This window comes from Camelus dromedarius, chromosome 14 (genome assembly GCF_036321535.1).
Source record: "Camelus dromedarius isolate mCamDro1 chromosome 14, mCamDro1.pat, whole genome shotgun sequence".
In the NCBI taxonomy this organism is placed as follows: Eukaryota; Metazoa; Chordata; class Mammalia; order Artiodactyla; family Camelidae; genus Camelus; species Camelus dromedarius.
Window position 1 is genome coordinate 45,711,008 of NC_087449.1, and position 24,262 is coordinate 45,735,269.

At 33.1% G+C, this 24,262-nt stretch overlaps 1 protein-coding gene across 3 annotated transcripts in view; it reads right to left on the minus strand.

The window, feature by feature from the left end:
• Window positions 1-24,262, minus strand: part of AGO3 (argonaute RISC catalytic component 3) — a 109,476-nt gene that overhangs the window by 60,781 nt on the left and 24,433 nt on the right. For 2 of the 3 annotated variants that reach the window (XM_031464729.2, XM_031464730.2), the window contains exons 3-5: window positions 20,076-20,196; window positions 16,266-16,474; window positions 15,297-15,433 (exon numbers count right to left, since the gene is read on the minus strand). In XM_031464729.2, the coding sequence (XP_031320589.1) occupies window positions 15,297-15,433; window positions 16,266-16,474; window positions 20,076-20,196 (467 nt within the window). Of the gene's footprint in view, window positions 1-8,485; window positions 8,669-15,296; window positions 15,434-16,265; window positions 16,475-20,075; window positions 20,197-24,262 lie in introns of those variants that run through there. The other variant, XM_064493766.1, reaches the window with a different exon arrangement.

Sequence of the window (24,262 nt, forward strand, 5' to 3'; positions counted from 1 at the left end):
AACATTCATCAAGTACCTACTATATCAGGAACTCCTCTCTGGATTGGAATTTAGAGATGAACTAGATAAAGCCTGTCTTTTAAGAACAGATCCTGGGTTAAGATAGCAGATGAACCACAAGCAGCTCATTTCATCCTTCCCCAAACTCCACTATAACTATGGTAACAAATTTTAAAAAAAGGAAGACATAAACCTAGAAGGAAAGGAGAACAGAAAACAAAGGCATCAGCATTGTAGCTGATGAAAAGCAAATGGACAAGTTGTGACTGACACAACAGATCCAAGAAAATGAAATCCCAGTCCAGCTATGTTTGGAAAGATAAGAATCAACTGCATTTACACTACAGAATCCTCAAAAGGCATGAGAAATGGCAGTACTAGGTACCTCTGAAACTGGTGCTAAAAGTATGAGGGTAGTGCAGAAAAATAAAGAGGAAAGCTGTTCGAGAAGCAGGTAGAGTCCTAGATCCCTTGTCCAGCTCCATCCATATTGCTGAACAACTGCCCCTTCTTCATCCTGGCATAATCTGTAGGTCTGTTTTCTGGAAAAAGTAAAAGACTTTTTGGAGAGAGGATGTCAGGTACAGTTGAGGGCACAGGACTGTATGCCAAACAAGAAATTAAATCACCATAAATATTAAATACTGAGTGCAGACAATTCCCAAGCCAGTATCCCTAACCTGGCTTCCAGAATGCAGGCAATGAAACTACTATTCTTCAGGCAGGAGTTTGGAAGACTCATCTTTGGGTAATTTGAAGGCAAGAATAAAGACCTAAGGATACAAATATTATCCATAATATTAGTAACCCAATATTAAACCACTGAAATTATGCTATGATAAAGCTCAAAGTCAACAGGCCCCACTGATGCACTCAGAGTATCTAGTCAGTGTTTTAGACTCCCACTGCATCATGAATAAATAATCAAGGATACTATATTTTTGGGGAAAGCCTCCAAAATAGAAGAGACCAAAACAAACAAAAAAAGAGCATAAGCTCCTGCAAGAGAAAGAAAACTCCAAAATAAATTATTCTCAGTGAGCTCAGAGAGGCTACTACCATATATGAAACAAGAATAGCACGCTATAGATAACGGCACAAAAACAGACATATGGATCAATGTAACAGAATAGAGAACCCAGAAATAAACCCACACACCTACAGTCAATTAATCTTCGACAAAGGAGGCAAGAATATACAACAGAGAAAAGACAGTCTCTTTGGCAAGTGGTGTTGAGAAAGCAGGACAGCTGCATGTAAATCAATGAAATTAGAACACTTCCTCACACCATACTCAAAAAAAAAAAACTCAAAATGGCTTAAAGCCTTAAATATAAGACAAAATACCCCAGGAGGAGGGTATGGCTCAGAGGTAGAGTGTGTGCTTAGCATGAATGAGGTCTTGGGTTCAATCCCCAGTACCTCCCTGTTAAAAAATAAACAAACCTAATTATCACACTTTCACCTCAAAAAATTAGAAAAGACAAGACATCATAAACCTCCTAGAAGAGAACACAGGCAAAAACATCCTCTGATACAATTGTAGCAATGTTCTCCTAGAATAGTCGATAGAGGCAACTGAAATAAAAGCAAAAAAACCCAGACCTAATTAAACTTACAATCTTTTGCACAGCAAAGGAAACCATAAATCAAAAGAAAAGCCAATCTATGGAATGGGAGAGAGTATTTGCAAACGATGTGACTTAATTTCCAGAATACACAAACAGCTCATACAACTCAATAAAAAAAAAAAAAAAACAACCCAATCAAAAAATGGGCAGAAGACCTAACCAAACATTTCTCTGATGAAGACATACAAATAGCCAATAGGCACATGAAAAAAATGCTCAGTATCGCTAATTATCAGAGAAATGCAAATCAAAAATACAATGAGGGATCACCTCACACCAGTCAGAATGGCCATCATCAAAAAGTCCAGACATGATAAATGTTGGAGAGGGTGTGGAGAAAAGGAAATCCTCCTACACTGTTGGTGGAAATGCAATTTGGTGCAGCCACTATGGAAAACAGCACGGAGATTCCTGAAAAAACTAAAAATAGACTTACCATACAGTCCAGCAAGCCCACTCCTGGGCATATATCTGGAGCAAACTCTAATTTGAAAAGATACAGGCATCCAGTGTTTACAGCAGCACTATTTACAATAGCCAAGACATGGAAGCAACCTAATGTCCTTCGACAGGTGACTGGATAAAGAAGTTGTGGTACACATACACAATGGATGACTACTCAACCATAAAAAAGAATGAAATAATGCCATTTGCGGCAACATGGATGGACCTGGACATCATCATACTAAGTGAAGTAAGCCAGAAAGAGGAAGAAAAATACCATATGACATCATTTATACGTGGAATCTTAAAAAAAAAAAAAAGACAAATGAATTGATTGGCAAAAGAGACAGATTCACAGACATAGAAAACAAACAATAGTTAGTGGGGGGAAGCAATTGGGGAGGTATAAATTGGGAGTTCAGGATTTGCAGATACTAACTACTACATGTAAAGAGATAAACAACAAGGTCCTACTGTATTCAATACCTTGTAATAGCCTCTAATGAAAAGGAATATATATATATATATATAAATGAATCACAATGCTGTATACCAGAAATTAACACAATATTGTAAATCTACTATATCTCTATTTAAAAAAATAGTATGCTATAATAAAATAACATTCAAGGAATAAAAAATGATTAGAAATTAAAAAACATAAAGTTCATACTGTATAGCACAGGAACTATATTCAATACCTTGTAGTAACCTATGGTGAAAAAGAATATGAAAATGAATATATGTATGTTCACTTTAGCTTTATGCTGTACACCAGAAATTGACACAACATTGTAAACTGACTATAGTTCAATTAAATATATATATATATACATAAAATTTTTAAAAATAATAGCAAAAATGAAAAAGTGAAAAGAAGGTTAGAAGATGAAGGTGAGTGAATTTATCAGAAAGTAAAGTAAAACAAGGGAGACAAAACCTCACTAAAGCTATTTAAAAAATAGAGCGCCACTTTCAAATTTACAAAGGAAGATTATTTCCAGCACAGAAACCCAGCTAAACTTTCATTTAGGTTTGCTGATACCTTTTCCAATGTGAAACGCATCAAAAATTTGCCTCCTGTGTACCCTTTTCTCATGAAGCTTCTTAACATTAAAAAAAAGAAGGGGGGAATGGAAGGGATACAGATAGCAAGAGGACCCTTGTGCATCAAATATGAAGGGCATATTCACCAGACTTGAAACACTGTGAATCAAGAAAAAGATTTGACAAAGACTATTACTGGAACTCCTGCTGCCATTATACTGTTTTTCTAATGCGAGGATAGACTGGCTAAGCCTGGTACTGAGATCTTTACTTCGCCTAGCTTGACCAGTGTTGATAAAGTTCCTGCCCTGCTGCCTGAAATCAGACTCTCATTTTACCCTAAAGGAATGTTCTGCTTTGATCTACTTCTGAGGACTAATTTGAATACTTTAAACATCAAATTATTTCTTAACCTTAGGGATCTTATACCTGAACTCAAGACAAGCATACGAAGCAAGCAATATTTATATTGTGATTAATAAATTACTTACTAGAAATCTGTTTTCCTTGCAAAGGAAGCATATTCAGTGTGAACTTTTGACTCTTAAGCAGCATAAATTACAATTACTAAATTCTACAACCACTTATATGTTCTGACTACTTCCTTCTAGCAGCAAAATACATAGTGAATGTTTTATAGAAAGCTATTTTTTACTTAAAAGCACAAGAGAGTAAATAAAAATAAAATAACATTTCTCTTTCCTGGGTCTGAGATTTGTCTGCCAGGAATGTTGCTTCTTTAAGAATGCAGTAAAGAGCTGTGAATAGTAAGGGCATAAGCTTTGGAATTGGAGAAGCTGACCTCTATCATTTAAATATAAACTACTGAACCTCAAATATAAACTATGGTTATATTTAAATACACATTTAATAGGTTATAGCACATATAAATTAATATAAATATGGAATATAAACTATGTGACCTTTAGAAAGAGAAAAATCACTTTAGAGAGGGAAAGTTTAGAGATTTTCTCTCTCTAAACTTCAGTTGGGGGTATGACCTAACTCAAACAACTGTGATGAAGTTCATACGAGATACAGTTGTCTCTTGGTATCTTGTGGGAGATTGGTTCCAAGATCCCCTTCAGATATCAAAAAAATCAGTGGATGCTCAAGTCCCTCACATAAAATGGCATAGTACAGTCGGCCCTCAGTATCCACAGAACCCAGGTAATGAGGGCTGACTATAATTAATGTAAAATGCTTAGCATTCTACCTGGGACATGAGTGGTAAACAAAAATATCTTCAGGGAGATACATCTAATAAATGCCAGATTCACTCTAATGCTCTGAAAATGCATAATTACAACAACAAAATGCATGTTGCCAATGAGTTAGGCCTAAAAGCAGGCTAAACTGAAAAAATATTCTGCATTTTATTGACTCTAAAATGCTAGTGATGATAAGGTACATCAATATTTCATACATCCTAAAAGAGAAATTTGCTGATTAAATTGTGATAACCATCCACTGTAAGACATCTCCCAATTTCAGAGATGATGAAATGGGAAAAAAAATTTTTTGTATCTTAGATTGGTAAAATTCAGTAACTTTAATTACATAGTTGAGAGTTAGGATATTAAATACCGTGAAAACAATCATTTTGAAGACACGATTTAAGTCATGCAATTAGAATTAAATTGCTTGCTTTCTTAAAGTACTCTTCCATACTCATCTCCATCCCAAATTTCACCGAGCTCCCATCTGTCACTTCCTAAGAGAAATGTTCCTCAAACACTGAGACCAGAATGGATTCCTTTGTTATATGGTCTCACTGGACTCAGTACTTCTTTGCTGTACTCATTATACTGTTTAATACTAATCTTTTCCAGTAGATTTCAAGTTCAATAAAGGCTGTTTTGTTCCGTGCAATATACCGAGGGCAAGGGTTGCAAAATCAAAATTACACAAATAAAAAAGGCAATATAAATAGGTAAGGTGGTCAGTGCAATATTTTCCCTCACTATTTTTCACAGCAACAGTACATACTATCAACTTTAATAAATCCATTTAAAATTTTAGGCTTTATTTTCATTTCATTAAGATACTACAAATCTTTAAAAAAAAATCCTACCTTTTGATTTCTTTGCATCACAATGGCAACTAGTTATCTACATACTTTGTTCACACAAACATGCTTTCACATTTTTCTTGAAACATGCAGCCTTTTAGTCTATCTCTTCTCCCTACCCCAACCAATTTATTCCACTCTTCTTTCCTCTTTCTTCCTAAAGGGAACTACTATTCTGAAACTGATGTGTATTTGCCTCATCTATGTTTTGACAATTTTACAGCATTTGTATGTATGCAGGATATACTTTTGTTGTTTTAAATTTATATAAATAGTAACATACCCTTTGCTCATCCCAACATTGTTTTCAGTAATAATCCATGTTGATATATGTAGATCTGGTTCATTTAACTGTTATATAGTACACCACGATGTAACAATTTATGTACTCATTCAAATGTTTACTTATTCTGCTACTGACAGGAATCAGGCTGTTCCCAATTTTCTATTACAAATAATGCCTCCGGCACATGTGCAGAATATATGTACAGTATATTAAGGGTTTTAAGATGTTTGATTTCATCTTTACTTCTTTTCTAGGTATTAAAAACTGCTCTCCAAAGTAGCTATATCAAATCATACTCCTACTAACAGTGTGTGAGAGTTTCTTTTTACTTCATCCTCACCAACACTGGATACAAGACTTAAAAATTTTTACAAATCTGATCAGTATGAAATGGTACCTTATTGATTTTTTTTGCATTTTCCTGATTACTAATGAATTTGAGAATCTGATTTTCATGTGTTCATTGGCCATTAGGTTTTCCTCTTTTGTGAACTATCTGTTTTTTTACCAATCTCCTTAGAGTCTGTAAAGCTCTTGGTTATATGTGCTGTAAATATTCTCCAAGCGTTTTAACTTTATGTGTCTTTTAATAAAAAACAAGTTTTAAATTTTGATGCAGCCAAGTTTATCAGTATTTTTATACATGTTACATTTTGTTCAATATTAGAGATAGTCTCTTATTTTTTCTCTGAAAGAACTTCAAAGTTTTGCTTTAAATTTTAGATTATAATTCACCTAGAAATAAATTTGGGATATGATGTGAGATGGGTATATTTTTTTCATATAGTTAACAACTGTATAAACACCATTCATTAAATATTTCACTCTTTCTTCAGTGATCTGAAATGCCAACTTAATAACAAAGTTTATACACACTTATACACACACACACACACACACACACACGGCTTGTTTCTAGGCTTTGTATTTGCTTCATTAATCTGTCTGTCCCTGCAGTTAAGGAAGTGTGGTATAATTGTTACAGTTTTAAAATAAGGAAGGTAGTTCCTTCCTCTTTATTCTTCCTTAAAATTACATTGACTTTTCGTGGTCATTTATTTTTCCATTTTTAAAAAAATAAATCTTAATACTGACTTATCAAGTTTCACTCTATGTCCTACTGGGATTTTACTTAAAATTGCATTTATTGATTAATTTTGGGAGAACTGATATCTTATCAAACTGAGTCTTCTCAATAAAACTAATATATTTCTTTCATTTAGATTTTCACTTACATCTTTCAATAAAGTTTTACATTTTAGAGACTTCTCAGAAATCTTTTTTTTCCTACGTATCTCCTTTTCAATCCAAACTCTTGACTCATCATATTTCGTAAAGCTCAGTTAAAACGTCATTCATTTCTACAAATATTTTTCAAACTTTCCAGGCTCATTTGGAATGTTCCTCCTCCGTGTTCTTGGTTTTATTCATTCATTCTTAGCTTAATATGACCAAGAGTTGTGCCAGGCATGGAGGGTACCCATACTGATGAATAAGATGGATAGTCTCTAGCTTCATGGAGCTTTCATTCTGATAGGAGACACAGAATAATATTTATAATTCAGGGTGACACATGCTATTACAGGGGGAGTACGCTGTGCTATGGGAATACATAAGAGAAATACATAAGTCAGATCTGGGGGATGGCTGGATATGGGGGAGAAGGGTATTAAATATTGCTTCTCAAGGAAGTAACATGTAGACTAAAACCTGTAAGAAGAACAGAAGTTAGCAAACACAATAGTGACTAAATATCACAGTACTGACATCCTTGTCTTTCTTGATTTTACTGGAAAAGTTCCCACTGCTTAATTGTGAAATGACCTACTCTTTGAATATGTTTCCTCTCTTGGTTTCCTTGACATCATTTTTTGACTCTCATACTGCCTGTAATAATCATTCATTGCTTACTGGTTCCTCTTCCTTCCTTAAATTCTAGTATTCCCTATGACTCTATCCTTCTCATTCCTGTTTTCAATCTAAATACTATTTCTAAAGAAGTCTTTCCATTTCCAGAGTTTCAAATATGGATTTATATTCTAAGGAGTCCCAAATCTTTTACTTTTAGCTCTTACCACTACAGATTTTCATACCTGCATTTCCAACTACATACTAGATGACTCTACCCATATGTTCCATAGAATCCTCAAGCTTTAGGCATATTAACATTTGATCTATTTATACACGGTATATACTGCCAACTAACTAGCCACAGCAGATCTACCTCCCATACTCAACATTGTAATTCATACTTGGCATAAGTACATTCTGAATGTATGTTGATAAGTATGTCCTTGAAAACTAGTTTCTAATACAGCATAGTCACTGAGCCTGAAGGTTTGGAACTATGAAGGTTGTTTGAAAGACTGAATAATCACAGAATTTTGCAGGCCAGGTATGTTTTTCCAAAATTTTTTATTTTTAATATGCCAATTTGACTAGGTTACTAGTTGCCAGTTATTCAACCAAACACTAATCTAGATATTACTATGAAGGTATTTTATAGATGTAATTACAGTCCGTATCAGTTGACTTTAAGTAACAGAGATTATCCTGGGTAATTTGGGTGGGCCTCATTCAGTCAGCTGAAAGGTCTTGATAAAGGGCTGAGGTATCCCCAAGGAGAATAACTTCCTTCTACGGACAGCAGCTTCAGCCCATGCCCATGAGTTCTAGTCTGCCCTTCTTGACAGTCTACCCTAAGGGTTTCAGACCTGATTAGCTAGCCCCTACAACTGTGAAAGCTCAATCTATTTATCTCCTACTGGTTCTGCTTCTCTGGTTGAATTGGAGTAATACACTAAGTTTATAGTTTTATTTCCAAAAAACAATCCCTTCAATAATCTAGTAAACCTTCTGGTCTATTCATTTCCAATCAGTTCCATGTACCAGTAATTATACCCAAAGTTTTTTTCTGGACATGGTTCTTAAGCCTATTTTTACAACTTAACCTTTGTAATATGTTCCTTCCTCTCCATCCCACATTAGACCATCACCATCTCTTACCTGAACTAGTGATTGAAAAAGCCTCCTAACTGGCTTCTCAGATTAGTTTTTTCTCCTCTATCTATTCTCCACACTGCTGCCAGAGGTCTCTTTCTGGAAAACAAATATGATCATGTCACTATCCTTCTTAAAAATCTTTGAAGTCTTTCTACCTACAGGATAGAGGTAAATTTGTTTTCTATTTTATTAATTTCTGTTTTTAACTCTTATTTCCTTCTACTTTTCTTTGCATTTAATTATGTTATTTTCTAAATTATTAAGAAGAATGCATAGGTCTTATGCTTTTCTTTTCTAATAGGCATTTAAGGTTTTATATTCTCTCTGAGCATTGCTTTAGCTAATCATACCAATTCTGATATGTACTATTTTCATTATCTTTCAGTTCCGAATATTTAAAATTTTCTTTGTGATTTCTTTGACAGATTATTTATAAATTATTTTTTAATAGTATCCAAAGATGAACTTTAAGTTCCAGTAGGTAAATACCAGCAATTTATTTTCAAAATTTCCTACTTTCCTCCTAGAACTCAATGCAGAGCAACAAAAAGAATGTAAAAAAAGAGAGAGAAAAGAAAAAAACCCTACATCTTCAATGAACCTAGGAGATAATAAAAACCTGAAAATGCCAAATTCTAAGTAAATATGGCCCAAAACAAAAGTACTTTTACTTGGGACTAGCAGAGCCTATGCAAGGGAGAAAGACATGAAGTATGAAAGGATCCTACTGGAGGAAGAGCAGTTTCACTCCCAGAAACAGGGTCCCATCCTAAGTGGGAACTGCAATGTTTAGAACTGAGTTTGAATGGGAGAATCGCAGAAGGAAGCTGAGAAAGGAGGTGTAGAAAAAGTCATGACAGTGAGTGGAGGGTGAACTAGAAGTGACAAATCTCAGACTGACTACCCTTTTAAAACTAAGGCATGCATTTTTCTCCTGTAATTTTAAACTTGGAGAAAAAGTTAAAAGAATAGTATAAAGAACTATCATATATCCTTCACAAATCCTGTAATTGTTAACATTTGAGTAGGCACTTTAAGGCAGGAGCTGTATCACCTTGTAACAGAAGCTGCTTAAACATGGAATTTACTGAGAGGCAAAGGAGATGTGGCTATATTTTAAAGAAAGAACCCATCAGAATAAGAGGACAGAAGCCTTGAGCAGAGAAATCTGGAAAACTACCTTGCTCCTAATGTCCTATCCCACTTCCCCCTCCCACTCCAGTCTCTTCTAATAGGTGATTTTGGAAAACTCATCTCATTCAAATAAGAATGACAAAAGTGGTAAGTATCCATAAAAAGACACCATTTAGAAAATTTTTAAAAAGCAGCACAGCATCCCTGACAAAAGCAAAACAAAACAAAAAACCAAAACAAAAAACAACTCAACAGAAAATTCCACCACAAAGTAGATAAAAATTATAACATTACTTTTCAACATGAATTCAAAAATTCTTAATGCAGCTATAAAGAAAGATCTCAGTAGAAATTTAAGAACTCAGGGAAGAGACAATCAAGAGAAGGAGATGAAAAAAAGACAGAGAGAGAAGGAGATGAAATAAGTAAGCACTGCAGAACTCATGAAAGAAATAGAAGAAAAAGATTTTTTTTAATTAAAAAATTAAAGACTAAACTACAGTGGGCAAATGGTAAAAATTATACCACAGAAGGCACAGTAAAGAGCAAATAGGATAAAATTTGTTTTTAAAGACATAAAATGACACATTAAAATAAAAAGATAAAAGAGTTGAATCTACATTTTGAAAAGTAATCCCACATTTTAAACAAAACTGACCCAAAAAGGTCAACACAGAGGAAAAAAAACTAGTAAAATAATTGTAAAAAATACTTTCAGTAACCAGACAAAAAAACAAAACAAAACAAAAAAGCAGGTCCCTTCTAGGGAAAAAAACCCTCGAACTGACATCATACTTCTCTACTGAACATTGATTGTCAGAAGACAGTAGAAAAATATCTAATGAGAAACTCAAGAAAGTGTGAGCCAGTAATTTTATGTCTAGCCAAGCAGCCCTTCAGGAACAAGCCTATAAACAAGTGGTTTTCAATACACAAAAACTCAACTCTTACTATATGAGCCCTTCCTGAAGTAACAACTTAAGGACAAAATACATCCAAGAGATGACAGAAAAAATTTCAGTAAAAGGACTTTAAGCCAGCTGATACATATAATTGGAGATTTAAGGTAAAAAAAAAATGAACATACAAGTGACAGCATGGAAAGTAACTGTTACATGCTCAAAAAACACAGGAATAGCACTATGTACAAATAAATGGATGACAGAAAAAACATAAAAAGTAGAATAAACTCACTGCACATATAGTAATAGGAGTCAAAGTTGAAAGTCAGGTAGTAAAAATTTAAGCAAAATTATAAAGAACAATAAAATAATGCTATATTGGCTAAAACTAGTTAATAAAGGAGAGGGACGGAAGAAGGGCAGGAAGATAATAAAGCTAATCTAATTGTCACTCATTAAGGAAAGCCAAAGACACTGCTTTAAAGAGAGAGAAAGATTAATATTATATCATCTGGTATAAAAGTAACTACTGGTAGGAAAAAAACCTTCATAATATCAGAATTAGCTTTTATAAAAAGCACAGAAAACAAACCACATGGATTGGAGCATTTTGTTAGGTGGAGCATTTTGTAAGACAATGTAGACTTTTGGCCCAAAACAAAACAAAACAAAAAATCACTTTATCATTGTAAAGAGTACAATTCACAATGAAGAAAACAGATAGGTAAACATATGCTCCCAATAATATAGCAGCAACATTAAGAAAGCAGAAATTACAGGAAATATAAGGAGAAAGAGACAGAAAAACAATAGGATGTTTAAATTTATTTCTCCCATTCTGAGACAAGTAAACTAAAATAAATAAGGAAATAAATGACTTAAACAATATAATAAAAATGGAAGTGCTGATGGATATTCATTTAACTGTACCCTAGTAACTGAATATACCTTACTTTTAAATAGCTATTGAAATTTCACAAAAACTGACTGCATATTAGGCTATAAAAAAAAAGTCTCAACAAATTCTAAAAGTAGAAATACAAACCACATTCTCTGATTAACAACACAATGAAACTAGAAACTTATAATAGAATCAGAAAACAAAAAGATCTTCAATCTGAAAATTTAAAAAGTTTCTCAAACAACATTTGGATAACAGGGGAAATAAGTAAAATTTGTGGTGTTTCTAGAATGTAATAAAAACTACATATTAGAAGCTTTGGAACATAGCTAAAACAGTGATCAGAAGAAAATTCATTGTTTTAAACATGTTTTTCAATTAAAAAAATTGAAGTAAATGAATTACTAATATAGTTCAAAAAGTTAGGAAACACAACTAAATTAACTGAAGAAAAGTAGAAGAAAAAATTTATAAAGCTTAAAATAGAAATTAAGGCGTGAGAAAACAGAAAATCAGAGAACTAAGAAAAAATTTCAAAAGCTCTTTGGCTAGAAGCAGAAAAAAAACCCCAAAACTCAGTTGATTAAACTACTACCTCTCCTAATCAACAGTAAAAAGGACAAAACACAAACATTAAACAAATGGGGTAAACCATAGAAACAGAGAAAATTTAAAAAATAAGACACTACTTTATAAAAATTCATCAGATATAGATAAAATAGATAATTTTCTAGTAAGATATAATGTACTGAAACTGAACCCAGAGAGCCTAAACAGACTGATTTTCACAAAATAAATGAAAGTTTTAAAAGAACTATCAATCAAACAAAACAAAACAAACCAGGCCACAAGATTTTACAGGGAAATTCTACCAAATCTTAGAAGAGCTGATAATTTCAATACTATTTTAAAACTGTTGTACATTTTAGAAAATGGAAAACTTCTAAGTTCTTTATGAAATAAAACATTAATACCAAAACTTGAAAAAGACTGCACAAAAAAAGAGAAGATTGCAGATCAGATCAATCTTACTTTTTTGCATTTTGAATAAAAAGGTATAGCATTAACAAAAAGAAATCTGGCATCACATTAACAGAATCCAAAAACCCAAGTTTAGTTCAAAGTTTGTTAAAAAGAAGAGAAATATTTTATTAGTTCCATAGATACTAAAAAGACATCTGACAAAATTCAACATCCATTCTTGATTAAAAGTACTCAATAAAATAGGAACCAACACACACTCCTATACATATATATATGTATGCATGCCTCATACTTAAAGCAGAAACACTGGAAGAATTCTTTCTAAACTAAGGAATAAAAAGAGGATGCCCACTGATAACTAAAGTTTAATACTGTCCTATCTAATCAGTCAATATTATGATTAAGAACATTAGAGGTATAAAAATTCAAAGGAAGAGGTAAACCTATCACTATCTGTAGATTAAATAATTATAACCTAGAAAGTCCAAGGAAATCACTTGAAAAGCCAATGGAATTCAGTAAGTCAGAGAGGAAAAAAGAGAGAGAGAGAGAGTGAAAATACCTAGGAATGACAACAAGAAATGTGCAAATTTTATGTGAGAAAAATTTTAAAACACTCCTGAAGGAAACAAAAGTAATCCTGAACAGATGAAAAGGCATAGTATTTTCATGGACAGAAAGACTCAATAAGTTAATTTAAAAATATAATGAGATCACAATAAAGGTAACAGCCCATCCTCTCACATTCACTAGATCTAGACCAGGTGTTTCTAAAGCTTATATGGTACAATAAGTAAGAATGGCCTAGAAAACCCTGAAGAGAAAAATTAGACTAGCCCTATCAGATATTAAAAATTATAAAAGAAGGGACTGATTGACACATCCCAACCCCACAACAGACAAATTTCTACAAAAAACAAAACAGTACCAAAGATCAAAAGACAAATAATAACCTAGGGATAATGCCTGCAAATCATATCACCACAGGCTAATCTACTTAATGTAGAAAGCTCTTTCAGTAAATAAGACCAAAAATCCAACAGGAAAAAGGAAGGGCATTAACAGTAATAAAAAAAGAAATAAGGGGGGCCTTACATATGTGAAAAGATGGCCAAATGAAAAATAACAGTACATAAGAAAACTGTTTATTGCAAATTTGACTGTCAAAAATCTAGAGTTTGACACCTCTAGGGGCAAAGTATAGGGAAACAGGCAGTCTCATTTACTAATGCAAAATGTTTACAACCTCACTGGAGGGCAACCTGGCAATAACAATCAAAACACATCTGCCCTTGACTGACCAATCTTACCTCCTGGAATCTATCTTAAAGGTACACCTAAATATATATGAAATGATGTTCTTAAATGGCAAATGATTAAAAACAGCCCTAGTATATACATTTAAAGATGACTTTAAAAATAAATCCTCTTGATGTCATATCCCCACAATGGTAGATGCAGCTGAAAATGATGATGAAACTATATACTGTTCTAGAAAGATCCAGGGATCCTTGGAGGAATGGCTGATTCCAGGGGAGGACATAAAGTTGAATCTGGAACATTCTGCTGTGCCAGAAAGCAAGAAAGCTATCAAAGACTAATGAGTTATCAACAAGAAAATGTGATTTTCCTCAAAAGAATTCCATCTAATGAAAAAGGATAACAGAATTAGAAAAAATACCAGTTGGTAATTCCTAGTAAAAAAATAGTTCAGGTAACAATGATTGATGAATGCAGTATTAGTAATTGAAAGACTAGGAAATTTACAATGGAGAGATCAGGCCTATTGATCTCTGAACATATTGATCAATCTTAGTATCACTACAGTTAGGACCACTATATACTGTGTGCCCCTAATATGATACAATATGGAGCACTTATGAATCAGAGTTGAATAAAGCTTCTAGGGCTAACTTTCATTTTCAGGAAATACAGGGAACAGAGGAACAAGGTAATGACACCATAAGAAAACAAAAGATAAATCCAGATTTCTGGATATTCTATAGGAAAAGCCGAAGAGTTTCTGTTACAAGTCAATGGCATTAAAAAAAAAAGGAAAAACAAAATAACAGCAGAGGGAAAGAAATAGGACTACTACATTTTAAAAAGGCATAATAGCCAAATGTGATGTGTAAATCTTATTTAGATCCTAATTAGAAACTATAGAAAGACATATTTGAGACAATCAGGGAAATCTAATTTTGGACAGAGAATTAGAGGCTACAAATACATAATTATTTAAACTTTTTTTTTCCATATGATAATGGCACTATGACTATATAAGAAAACATCCATAATTTTTCAGGTGCGTGCTGTAGCAGGGACAAAATAATACGCTGTCTGGATTTGCTTTAAAAATACTACAGTAGAGGAAGAAATGTAGACAGTTTAAGCAAAGGCAGAAAAACTCTGACAACCTGGATAATGGCAACATAGGTAGCAGTTTATCATACTATTCTCTCTACTTTTATGTATGTTCAAAAATATTCTCGAAAAACACCTAAAATGTGAAGATTACTTGGGGTGATCGTGAACGACAGACTTCTCTTCCTTTAAAATATTTATTACATAATGAAATCCTGACTTACAGTTAAGGACAAAAATGAGCTACAATTTCTGAGATGATTATGTCAAAGCGTTTATATTTGTTTTCATGTGCTTACTTCATGTTTATTTAGTAGCATTCTAGGAAAAGTTCTGTGTAAAGGCTTTCTAAATAAAATGTAATAAAAAATTAAGTTTTTTTCAGTTTGTTTTATGTCCAAATTTTACTTCAAGACACTAGTAAGTATAATTATATACAAAATGCGCGCACACGCACACACACACAAATACATACAGAGGCCATATAGATTTCAATACTCAACACAGATTATGGTTTTAATTCCCTTACCATCAATATTAAGCATCATTTTCCACATGGCCGGCCGAACGGATTGATGGAATCCGAACCAAACTTCCCTGCCCCCTCCCAGAGGGTGGTCATATCCTTCTGGAGCTGAGAAAAAGGAACGTCCCACAGGTGTATATCTACAAAAATTAAAATGGCATGTTCAATCTTTCCCTTCCCATTAAGTATTTAAGTCTGCAGAACAGGTGAGTGTGGAGCACATAACCTTAACTTATCATAATGCTGCCTACCATTGTGAATATATGAAACTAAACATCTTCCAAATTTGTGAAAGCAAAAAGTAGCCACTCAAAATGAAAAAACAGCATCCTTCACTGAAATTCTCTATTCTTAAAACTAACATTAGTTTGACTAAGAATAACTTTTATTTAAAACACTTTATTGAAAATAGTTTTAAAAAATAGTTCCAACCTTAGAAAATGCTGAATAAAAAATCATTGATCAAAAAGCTACTTCTGTGTGTTTATAAGACACATTATTTTTCTTTGAAAAGACACACTGATCCTATATATATATATACACACACAGATATACATATACATATGTGAGACCTAGTGTGGTCAGAAGAGTAACAATTTCAACACAATCTGATACTATTATATAAAAAATGAAATTACTTTTAAAACAAAGTGATTTAACTAAAACACTAAAACTAAAGATGTATCAGTTATTTAAGATTTATATCTCCTAAGAAAAAGGGTTAGACTTTTTTTTTTCTGAAAAAATACCCATTAGAATAGCTATGCTAATGATGTTCATTTACTTTCACAAGTCAGAGAATCTTCTGTAACTTACTTTTGTCAATGAACTTGTATGTGTGCTATTCTTCAACTGAAATCACAAAATACACAACATCTAAAGGTTAACCAAAGGAAGCCTATATAACTCACTCTTGGGAAGAAAGCTTTCACATGTAAAATCTAAAGAGGACAAAAATCCAGAAGCACCCACTTCATGGAGGGCAGATGTCGTAGCACCACATCAACGGCATGGACAGGATTAGTGCTGATTGGCTTGTCTAATTCCAGTGGCTCCGGTAAGGTCCGTCCTGTCAGTACTTCATGTAGTAGGTGCCAACTCACTCGAGAGACAAATTTGATTGATACTTTGAAAGGTCGATCTTTTCCGCCTTCCCCAGGTAAAGTAACATCTAAATCTACCTATTGATGGGAAAAGAGTCAACTGGTAAAAGTTTAAAAAGATAAATACAATTATTTTTAAGTTTAACTTATAAAAATGTTTGAGAGAAAAAGCAAATGTAAGAAACAATCCCAATGGCAAGTTATCGATGCCAGCATTCTTTGTCACCGCAATGGCAGCTATAAAAAAAAAGGATGAGGAAGAGCTGTTGGAAATGCTAAGGAATAATTTCCAATCTATACTGTTACATGAAAAAAGCAAGTACACAAGATCACAAATAGTATGCCATCTTTCGTGTGAGAAAGGGGAAAATGGAAAAATATTTACATATCTGCTTATTTTTGTAAAAAGAAATACGGGAAGCATGAATCAGAAACAAAAAAATTAGTTACTTTCAAAGGATAGGAAGGAACAAACTGGAAGAAATAAGGAGGGACTAGCAATTCTGGGTATGTTTTTCAGTATAGTTTTGACTTCTGGAAGAACATTAAGTTCTATAACATTAAAAAAATAAGATCAACAAAAATGGAGGGAAAAAACTAAAACTGAAACAAAATCAAATGAAACCAAATGCATTTCAAACAACATAACCACATTAAAAGAATATTTTAAAAAAAAGAAGAGATAAGAAAACTCTAATGCAGGTAACTCCTGAACATAGTATATTGACTATACTCTTGGTTAAGGGTGTTGAGGAGGGGTGTGGTTGGGGAAGAACTGCACACAAAATAAAACCTGGAACTTTTACTACCAGGTTTGTTTTCTGTACTGATACAGTGCAGTAATTTAGAAACTATTTTATATGTACTATAGGATTAAACAAATAAGTAAAAGTGATGTTTTGAGGAGGCAGGGGTTTAAAGAAGAAGGAAAATACAAATATGCAATGTAGAGAGTAAAGAATCCAGTGGGGCTAGACTGGAACTGGAAGAATCAGTTTGAACTCATGATTTCCAATAAACATACTGCATACAATAAGTGATATTTGCAGGATACATGTTAGGTTTATTATATGAATGTAATACTTACTTATTATTTATTATGGGTTTTACTTATTTACTTATTTATATATTTATATTTTCTACCTCCATCCATTGAAAGGGCTTAGATGCACATATAACTTAGTAGCAACGAGCATATCCAGTACCCAGATTTTGGGTTCTAAATTGTATTCCCCAACTAAAAGAAATCAGTGCACCTTTGAGAGATGGCTAGTTGCAGGACTGCAGCAGGGAAAACAAGATGAACCTGGAACATCTTATGCCCAAAAGTGAGGAAATAATCAAAAAAAAAAAAAAGTGTCATGTCAAAAGGACACAGGAACAGCTTAAAGGGGCTCCCACAGGCTAAATCTGGGATGATTTGGGCAAGTAAATAAGGATAAACAGAGAAGAAAATGCTTTTACAGGAGAATACCAATTATTAATATAGAAGGAATGACAGAAATAGAAAATCACCATTACTACACAGCAGTAATCCTTTCAAGCAAAAATCATCAATTACTAAAAAAGTCTAATGAGAAACAGGATCCTTAAAAGTATCTCCCATATAAAAATTTAAGACTTCCATGCATCAAAGGACACAATCAACAAAGTGAAGAGGCAACCTATGGAATGTGAGAGAGTATTTCAAAACATATATCTGATAAGAATATATAAAGAATTCCTAAAATTCAACAACAAAAGCAAAAACCAAACAACCCAATTAAAAAATGGGCGAAGGACTTGAATACACATTTCTCGAAAGCAGATACATAAAGGGCCCATAAGCACATGAAAAGATGCTCAACATCACTATCATTATGCAACTGCAAATCAGAAACTACAATGAGACATTACCTCATACCCATTAGGATGACAACTATCAAAAAAACCTGAAAACAACAAATTTTGGCAAGGGTGTGGAGTATGTGGGATATTTGCACTGTTGGTAGGAATGTAAAATGGCACAGTCATTGTGGAAGACAGTTTGGTCATTTCCTAAAACACTAAAAAAAGAATTACCATTTATATGATCCAGCAACTCTACTTCTGGGTATATACACAGAAGAATTGAAAGCAAGAACTAGAAGAAATATTTGTACATTCATGTTCATAGCATTATTTGCAGCCGCCAAAAGGTGTCCATCAATGGATGAAAGGATAAACAAAATGTGGTATATACATTCAATGGAATATTATTCAGCCTTAAAAAGGAAGGAAATTTTGACCCATGCAACAACCTTGATGACATTATGTTAAGTAAAATAAGCCAGTCACAAAAGGGCAAATATTGTATAGATCCACTTACATGAGGTCCCTAGAGTAAACACATGTTCAAATGGGGAAGCAACCCAAGTGTCCATCAACAGATGAATGGATAAGTAAAATGTAGTACATATATACAATGGAATATTATTCAGCCTTAAAAAGGGAGGAAATTCTGACTCATGACAACATGGATGAATGTTGAAGGTATTATTCTAAGTGAAATAAGTCAATCACAAATACTGTATGATTCCACTCATAAGAGGCACTGACAAAGGCCAAATTCAGAGACAGAAAGTAGAATGGTTGTTGCTATGGGCTGAGGGGAGGGAAAATGGGGAGTTAAGTGTTCCATGGATACAGAGCTTCAGTTTTATAAGATGCAGATGGATGGTATTGATGGCTGTGAATGTACTTAATGCCACAGAACCGTACCTTAAAATGGCTCAGATGGTAAATTTTATGTAATGTGTATTTTATCACAATTAAAAACAAAAACAAAAAACTATCTCCCTATCCCCACAAAAGAAAAAAAAAAAAAACTTGACAAGAGAAGTCTGACAGATATCAACTTAATCAAGTGATCAAAGTTAACATTACCACTAATGGAAAAAATACGTATTATGTGCCTCCCGATATGATGTACTATTAATGAAAGAACTGTGTAATATTCCTGCCAAAAATGCTTAATCAGAATCTAATCAAGAGGAAGCACTAGAAAAACCCAGAGGGATAGCCTACAAAATAACATGCCTGTAATTTTTAACCGTGTTAATGTCATAAAAGAAAATAAAAAAGGCCGGGAATTGTTCCAGAATAAAGATGACTAAAAAGTCAGGACATCTAAATACATTCAGGAACCCGGACTGGATTCTGTACTAAAGGAAAAAAAAAATGCTAAAGGACATCACGGGAACAAATGACAAAACTGGAATAGGAGTAGATTAGACAATAATATTATATCAATGTAAAATTTAGGAAAGTTGATCATTCTACTATCATTTATTATCCTTGTTCTGAAGAAAAACACATTAAAGGGCATGATGTATGAAACTTACTCTTGAATGGTGCAGAGAAAAATAAGTATATATGTGTATCTCTGTATACAGCTATCTCTATAGATACAAAGAGAAAGGAAAGGAGAAAAGAAAAAATGATAAAACAAATGTGGCAAACTTTAACAACACTGGTGAATCTGGTATACATGAATTCTTTGCACGATTCTTACAACTTTTTTTCAAGTTTGAAATTATTTCAAAACAAAAAGCTAAAATACATAAATAATCCATATAGAGTCTATATATAACATGGTAATAAATGTATTTAAAAGGCATTGCAAAAGTATAGCTTTCCAATAAAGGAATGCATATCTTACCCCAGTAGTGGCCACAGGAAGTGGATTGGCTGTGTAAAGGCTTCTTTTTCCATCATAAACTGGTCTACGGTCCCCAAATATAGTTACTTTAAAATGCTGAACCATTGAGTCAACCACCTCCCTAAAAAAGGGGAAAAAAATGCATTCACATGATCCTCTGCATGATGAAATACAAAAATCTTAACTAAAGTAATTTCTTATACTACTTAAAACTGCCAAAATTCTAAAAGATAATCATACATGATTAAAATTTTGCTTTCAGGATCATGGCTTAGGAAACCAGAAAGATTGATTTCTGGCAAGGGATGGTGTGAATTTCACAAAAGAAAGAAGAATGAATCCAGCGAATTACTTAATCATTCTGGGATACAGCTGACCTGCAAAATATTATCCTCAGAAATTGATCCAAAATCTCTTTCACCATCGCTAAGCACTACCTGACACATTCACCTCTCTTTATCAAAGAGCTTGATGCCCTTTCCTAATATATATATCTATTAATAGTGCCTAATACAAATATCTATTAAAACTCTTACTTTACTGTATTATAATTATTATACACCTCACTTCTACTAGACTGTGAGATTTCTGAGAGCAATAAACACACCTGTACCCCCACCCCCCATTCTTCCAATAGTTTCTAGTCAATAAGGATATTTTGAAACTTCTGTTTTTATCCCACAAACTAAAATTTTTATCCGATGTATTTACATGGAAAAATATTCAAGGCTTAGACGTTTAAAAAAATTACAGACTATAGACAGAATAATATTAAATATCCACAAATAAATATTTATTTTTATGTACACATAATTTGTAAAAGCAGTAGAAAGATATCTAGAAGGATATGTACCAAATAGATACAGTGGTTAGTTACCTCTGGAGAGAGAAGTGGAGAGAAGAATGATTTTTTATTTTGCTTATACAATCTAAATATACTACAATGGCAGTATATTCACATAGTACTGGTATAAGTTATAATACAATATAATTTAAAGAATGGGGGGGGGGGGATTCAATTCTAGCCCAGTCAAGTAGAAGGGAAAGAAGACAAAACAGCATTTTCTGGAACGAAATAATTAAGCTTATTTGATACCCAGAGAAATTTCCAAATGCTCAAAGTTTCTATCTCCCCTCCCTTCAATTTTATTTTGCTTAAACTATTTAAACGAAGATCAAGTCTTTTCTAGAGTAAATATTACAATGAGGATTTGATTCACTGATCAGTTTTTGAGTACAAAACAAAATTTCAAAGATTTTCTGCCATTTTAAGTTTTCTTTTGTGATTTATCATCAATTCTGGTTTCTCAGGTGAGATTTTACAGATCTAATTTGTCAGGATGTTTTGACTGCTTTGTCACTTATTACTCAGCAGTAAATTGGTATATAATTTTAAGTTTATCAAATCCTGGCAACCCAATCAAACCACTCTAAGGATCAAAATGGTAGAAGAGATCAAAATAGTAGGGAGTTTCAAAACATCTTACAGATAAAAAATTGTTCTGCTTTGATGCCTAGCACACAGTATATTCTTAATGTTCTTAACAGTAGATAATCTACCTCAATGATCTGATAGAACCTCCAAAGGACTATATCTAAAGCTGAATTCAACATATCTCCCCCAAATTCGATCTGGTTATCCTTCTGTTTAGTACTTCTCTTTGATTACTGATGCCTCAATTTTCCCACTTACCCAGATTCAAAACCTGGACCACTCTTCATCCAGTTAGTTGTCGACTTCACCTCTCTGCACTATTTTTTGCACCAGTCTTTTACTTTCGATTCCCATTTGCTACTATCTTAAATTAAAACTTCATGCCCTAGTATGTGGATTATCTTAAGTTTCTTGTTTTTTATGCCTTTAATTTTTTCTTCTCTGGCCCAACTTACAAACCACTGCCAAATGAATCTCCAAACCCCACTTTCATTCCCCAGGTACAAAAGGTTAAGTTAATCACACTCCTCAGTTCATGCCACATTATCATCATTCATCTGTATAAGACCCCTCTTCTAACTAATTGATTTCTTTCCTTCCATATTCATTTCATACTCCTGTTCTCCTTCCCAATAAGTTATTTTTTTCTAATGTGTTTGGTGATCCTTCTATTTGTACATATTCCTCACTTTACCCTCTGCACTAGGTTTTCAAAATCTATTCATGTTGCTGTGGGACACTTAGTTCATTGCTTCTGACCAATGCAAAGTACTCCTCATGTTGTCCATCTACTCTCCCAGCAATACAGACTCAGAGTATCTTTTATTGTCAGCCACAAAACAATGCTGCAATGCAATATATCCTTCTATGTCCCCTTATGAACTTGTGTGAGAATTAATCTCTGGCTATACATATATATACCCAGGAACAGAACCACTAGGTCCAAATGAATTTTATCAACTAAATGATGAAGAACTGCCAAACTGCTCTCCAGAATGGCTATACTAAACCATGCTCCTGAAGGTTCCTATTTCCCTACATCCCAGACAAGAGTTGGCATTATCTGGCTTTGCTTTCTAATTTTTGCTAGTCTAGTGGATAAAACTAAAATCTTGGTTTATTTAGATTTCTCTTATTACTAATGAATGTGAGCATCCCTTCACATGTCTGCATTTCTTCTTTTGTGAATTCCTTGTTTATTTCCATTGCTCATTTTTTTTCACTCTGGTCCCAGTCTTCTTGTTGAATTGAAGAAGTTTCTTTGATATTTCAATACTAATTCACTAACAGGTTTAATTATTGCAAATATCTTCCCCACAAATGTTATCTGCCTGTTAACAATGCCCATGTATTTACTAAACTATAAATCCTCAATATTGTATCATCAAAATAATAATTTTTTCACCTTATGGTCTCATGTTTCTGAGGTTTTAAGAAATAGTTTCCTAATATGAAGTCACAAGGATGTATTATGCTTTATTAATTTTATTTTATCTATATATGTTGGTCATTAATCCATGTGAGGTTCTTTTTTATAAGCAGAATTGTATAAGAACTCAATTTCATTTTTCTCCATTTAGTGAGCCAGTTTTCCCACACTGTCTACTAAACAGTCTATACTTAACCAATCAATTTGTAATGCTAGTTTTATCTTTTTAAGTTCTGATCTGAGTTCTCTATATTGTCTACTTGTCTGTTCTTGGAGCAGCAGCACATGTTTTCATGATTACTAGAGTGTTTTATTATGTTGTAATTTGGGGCAGGACAAGTTCCTTTTCTTTTTCTAAGTTAACTTAGATATTCATGGAAACTTTTATTCAGAATAAATGTCTGAAGTCCTCCTCCCCCTACACACAAAAAACTATAAATACCGTAAGCAAAAGAAACATATTTAGTGTCCTACATACAGTAAATAATTTTAAAAATATCTGTTGGTTAAGTAACCCTCAAATGATACATACTTGAGAGTCATGGCTGTTATGCTAAAAAAAAATTAGTATGTTAAAAGCTACTGACAAACTACAACAATAAACTAAATGAAGATAAAATATAATAAGGGTAACTTTAAAGTCTAAACACAAGTTCAACTGCAGTAAGAACAAATTAGAGGACCTGAACTTATCCACTGCTCTTATGGAAAGGAGCTTTAGGTGACTATAAATCCAGAATGAACTAATAGTGTGATGTAGCTTCCTCAAAACTAAAGAACTCAGTTGCATATATTTAAATACCCAGTATAAGGCCAGTAACCATCCCATCATATATTACACAGGTCATTTAAAATTCTGTAGTACTCTGTTCAATTTGGAAAAAACTTAAGACTCTAAAAAATGAAACATAACCAGAAGAAAGTAATCCTGATAGAAACCCTTATGAGTAAAAATAAATCAAAGTAAGGACTTTTAGTCTAGAATAGGAAAGACTCAAAGGAAATTATGGAAGTCTTCAGCTATTTTGATAGATCCTCAAGTGAAAAACTGAGTAGAAAGTCTACCTTGTATGGGAAGATAGAATTAAGACAAATAGTTGGAAAAATATAAGGAGACAGATTTTGGAACAAAAACTTCCAACATTTTCTAACCACCAGGTTATTCACAAGTGGATTACACTATCTCATGAAGAACCTGAGTTCATCCTTGCTAGAACTGTTCAAAGAGTAGTTATGTCAGGGAAGATACCAACTAGGAGATTGAAGTGAATAATGTCTACAATCCCTCTAATAGTAAAATTTAGTGAAGAGAATATCAAATAA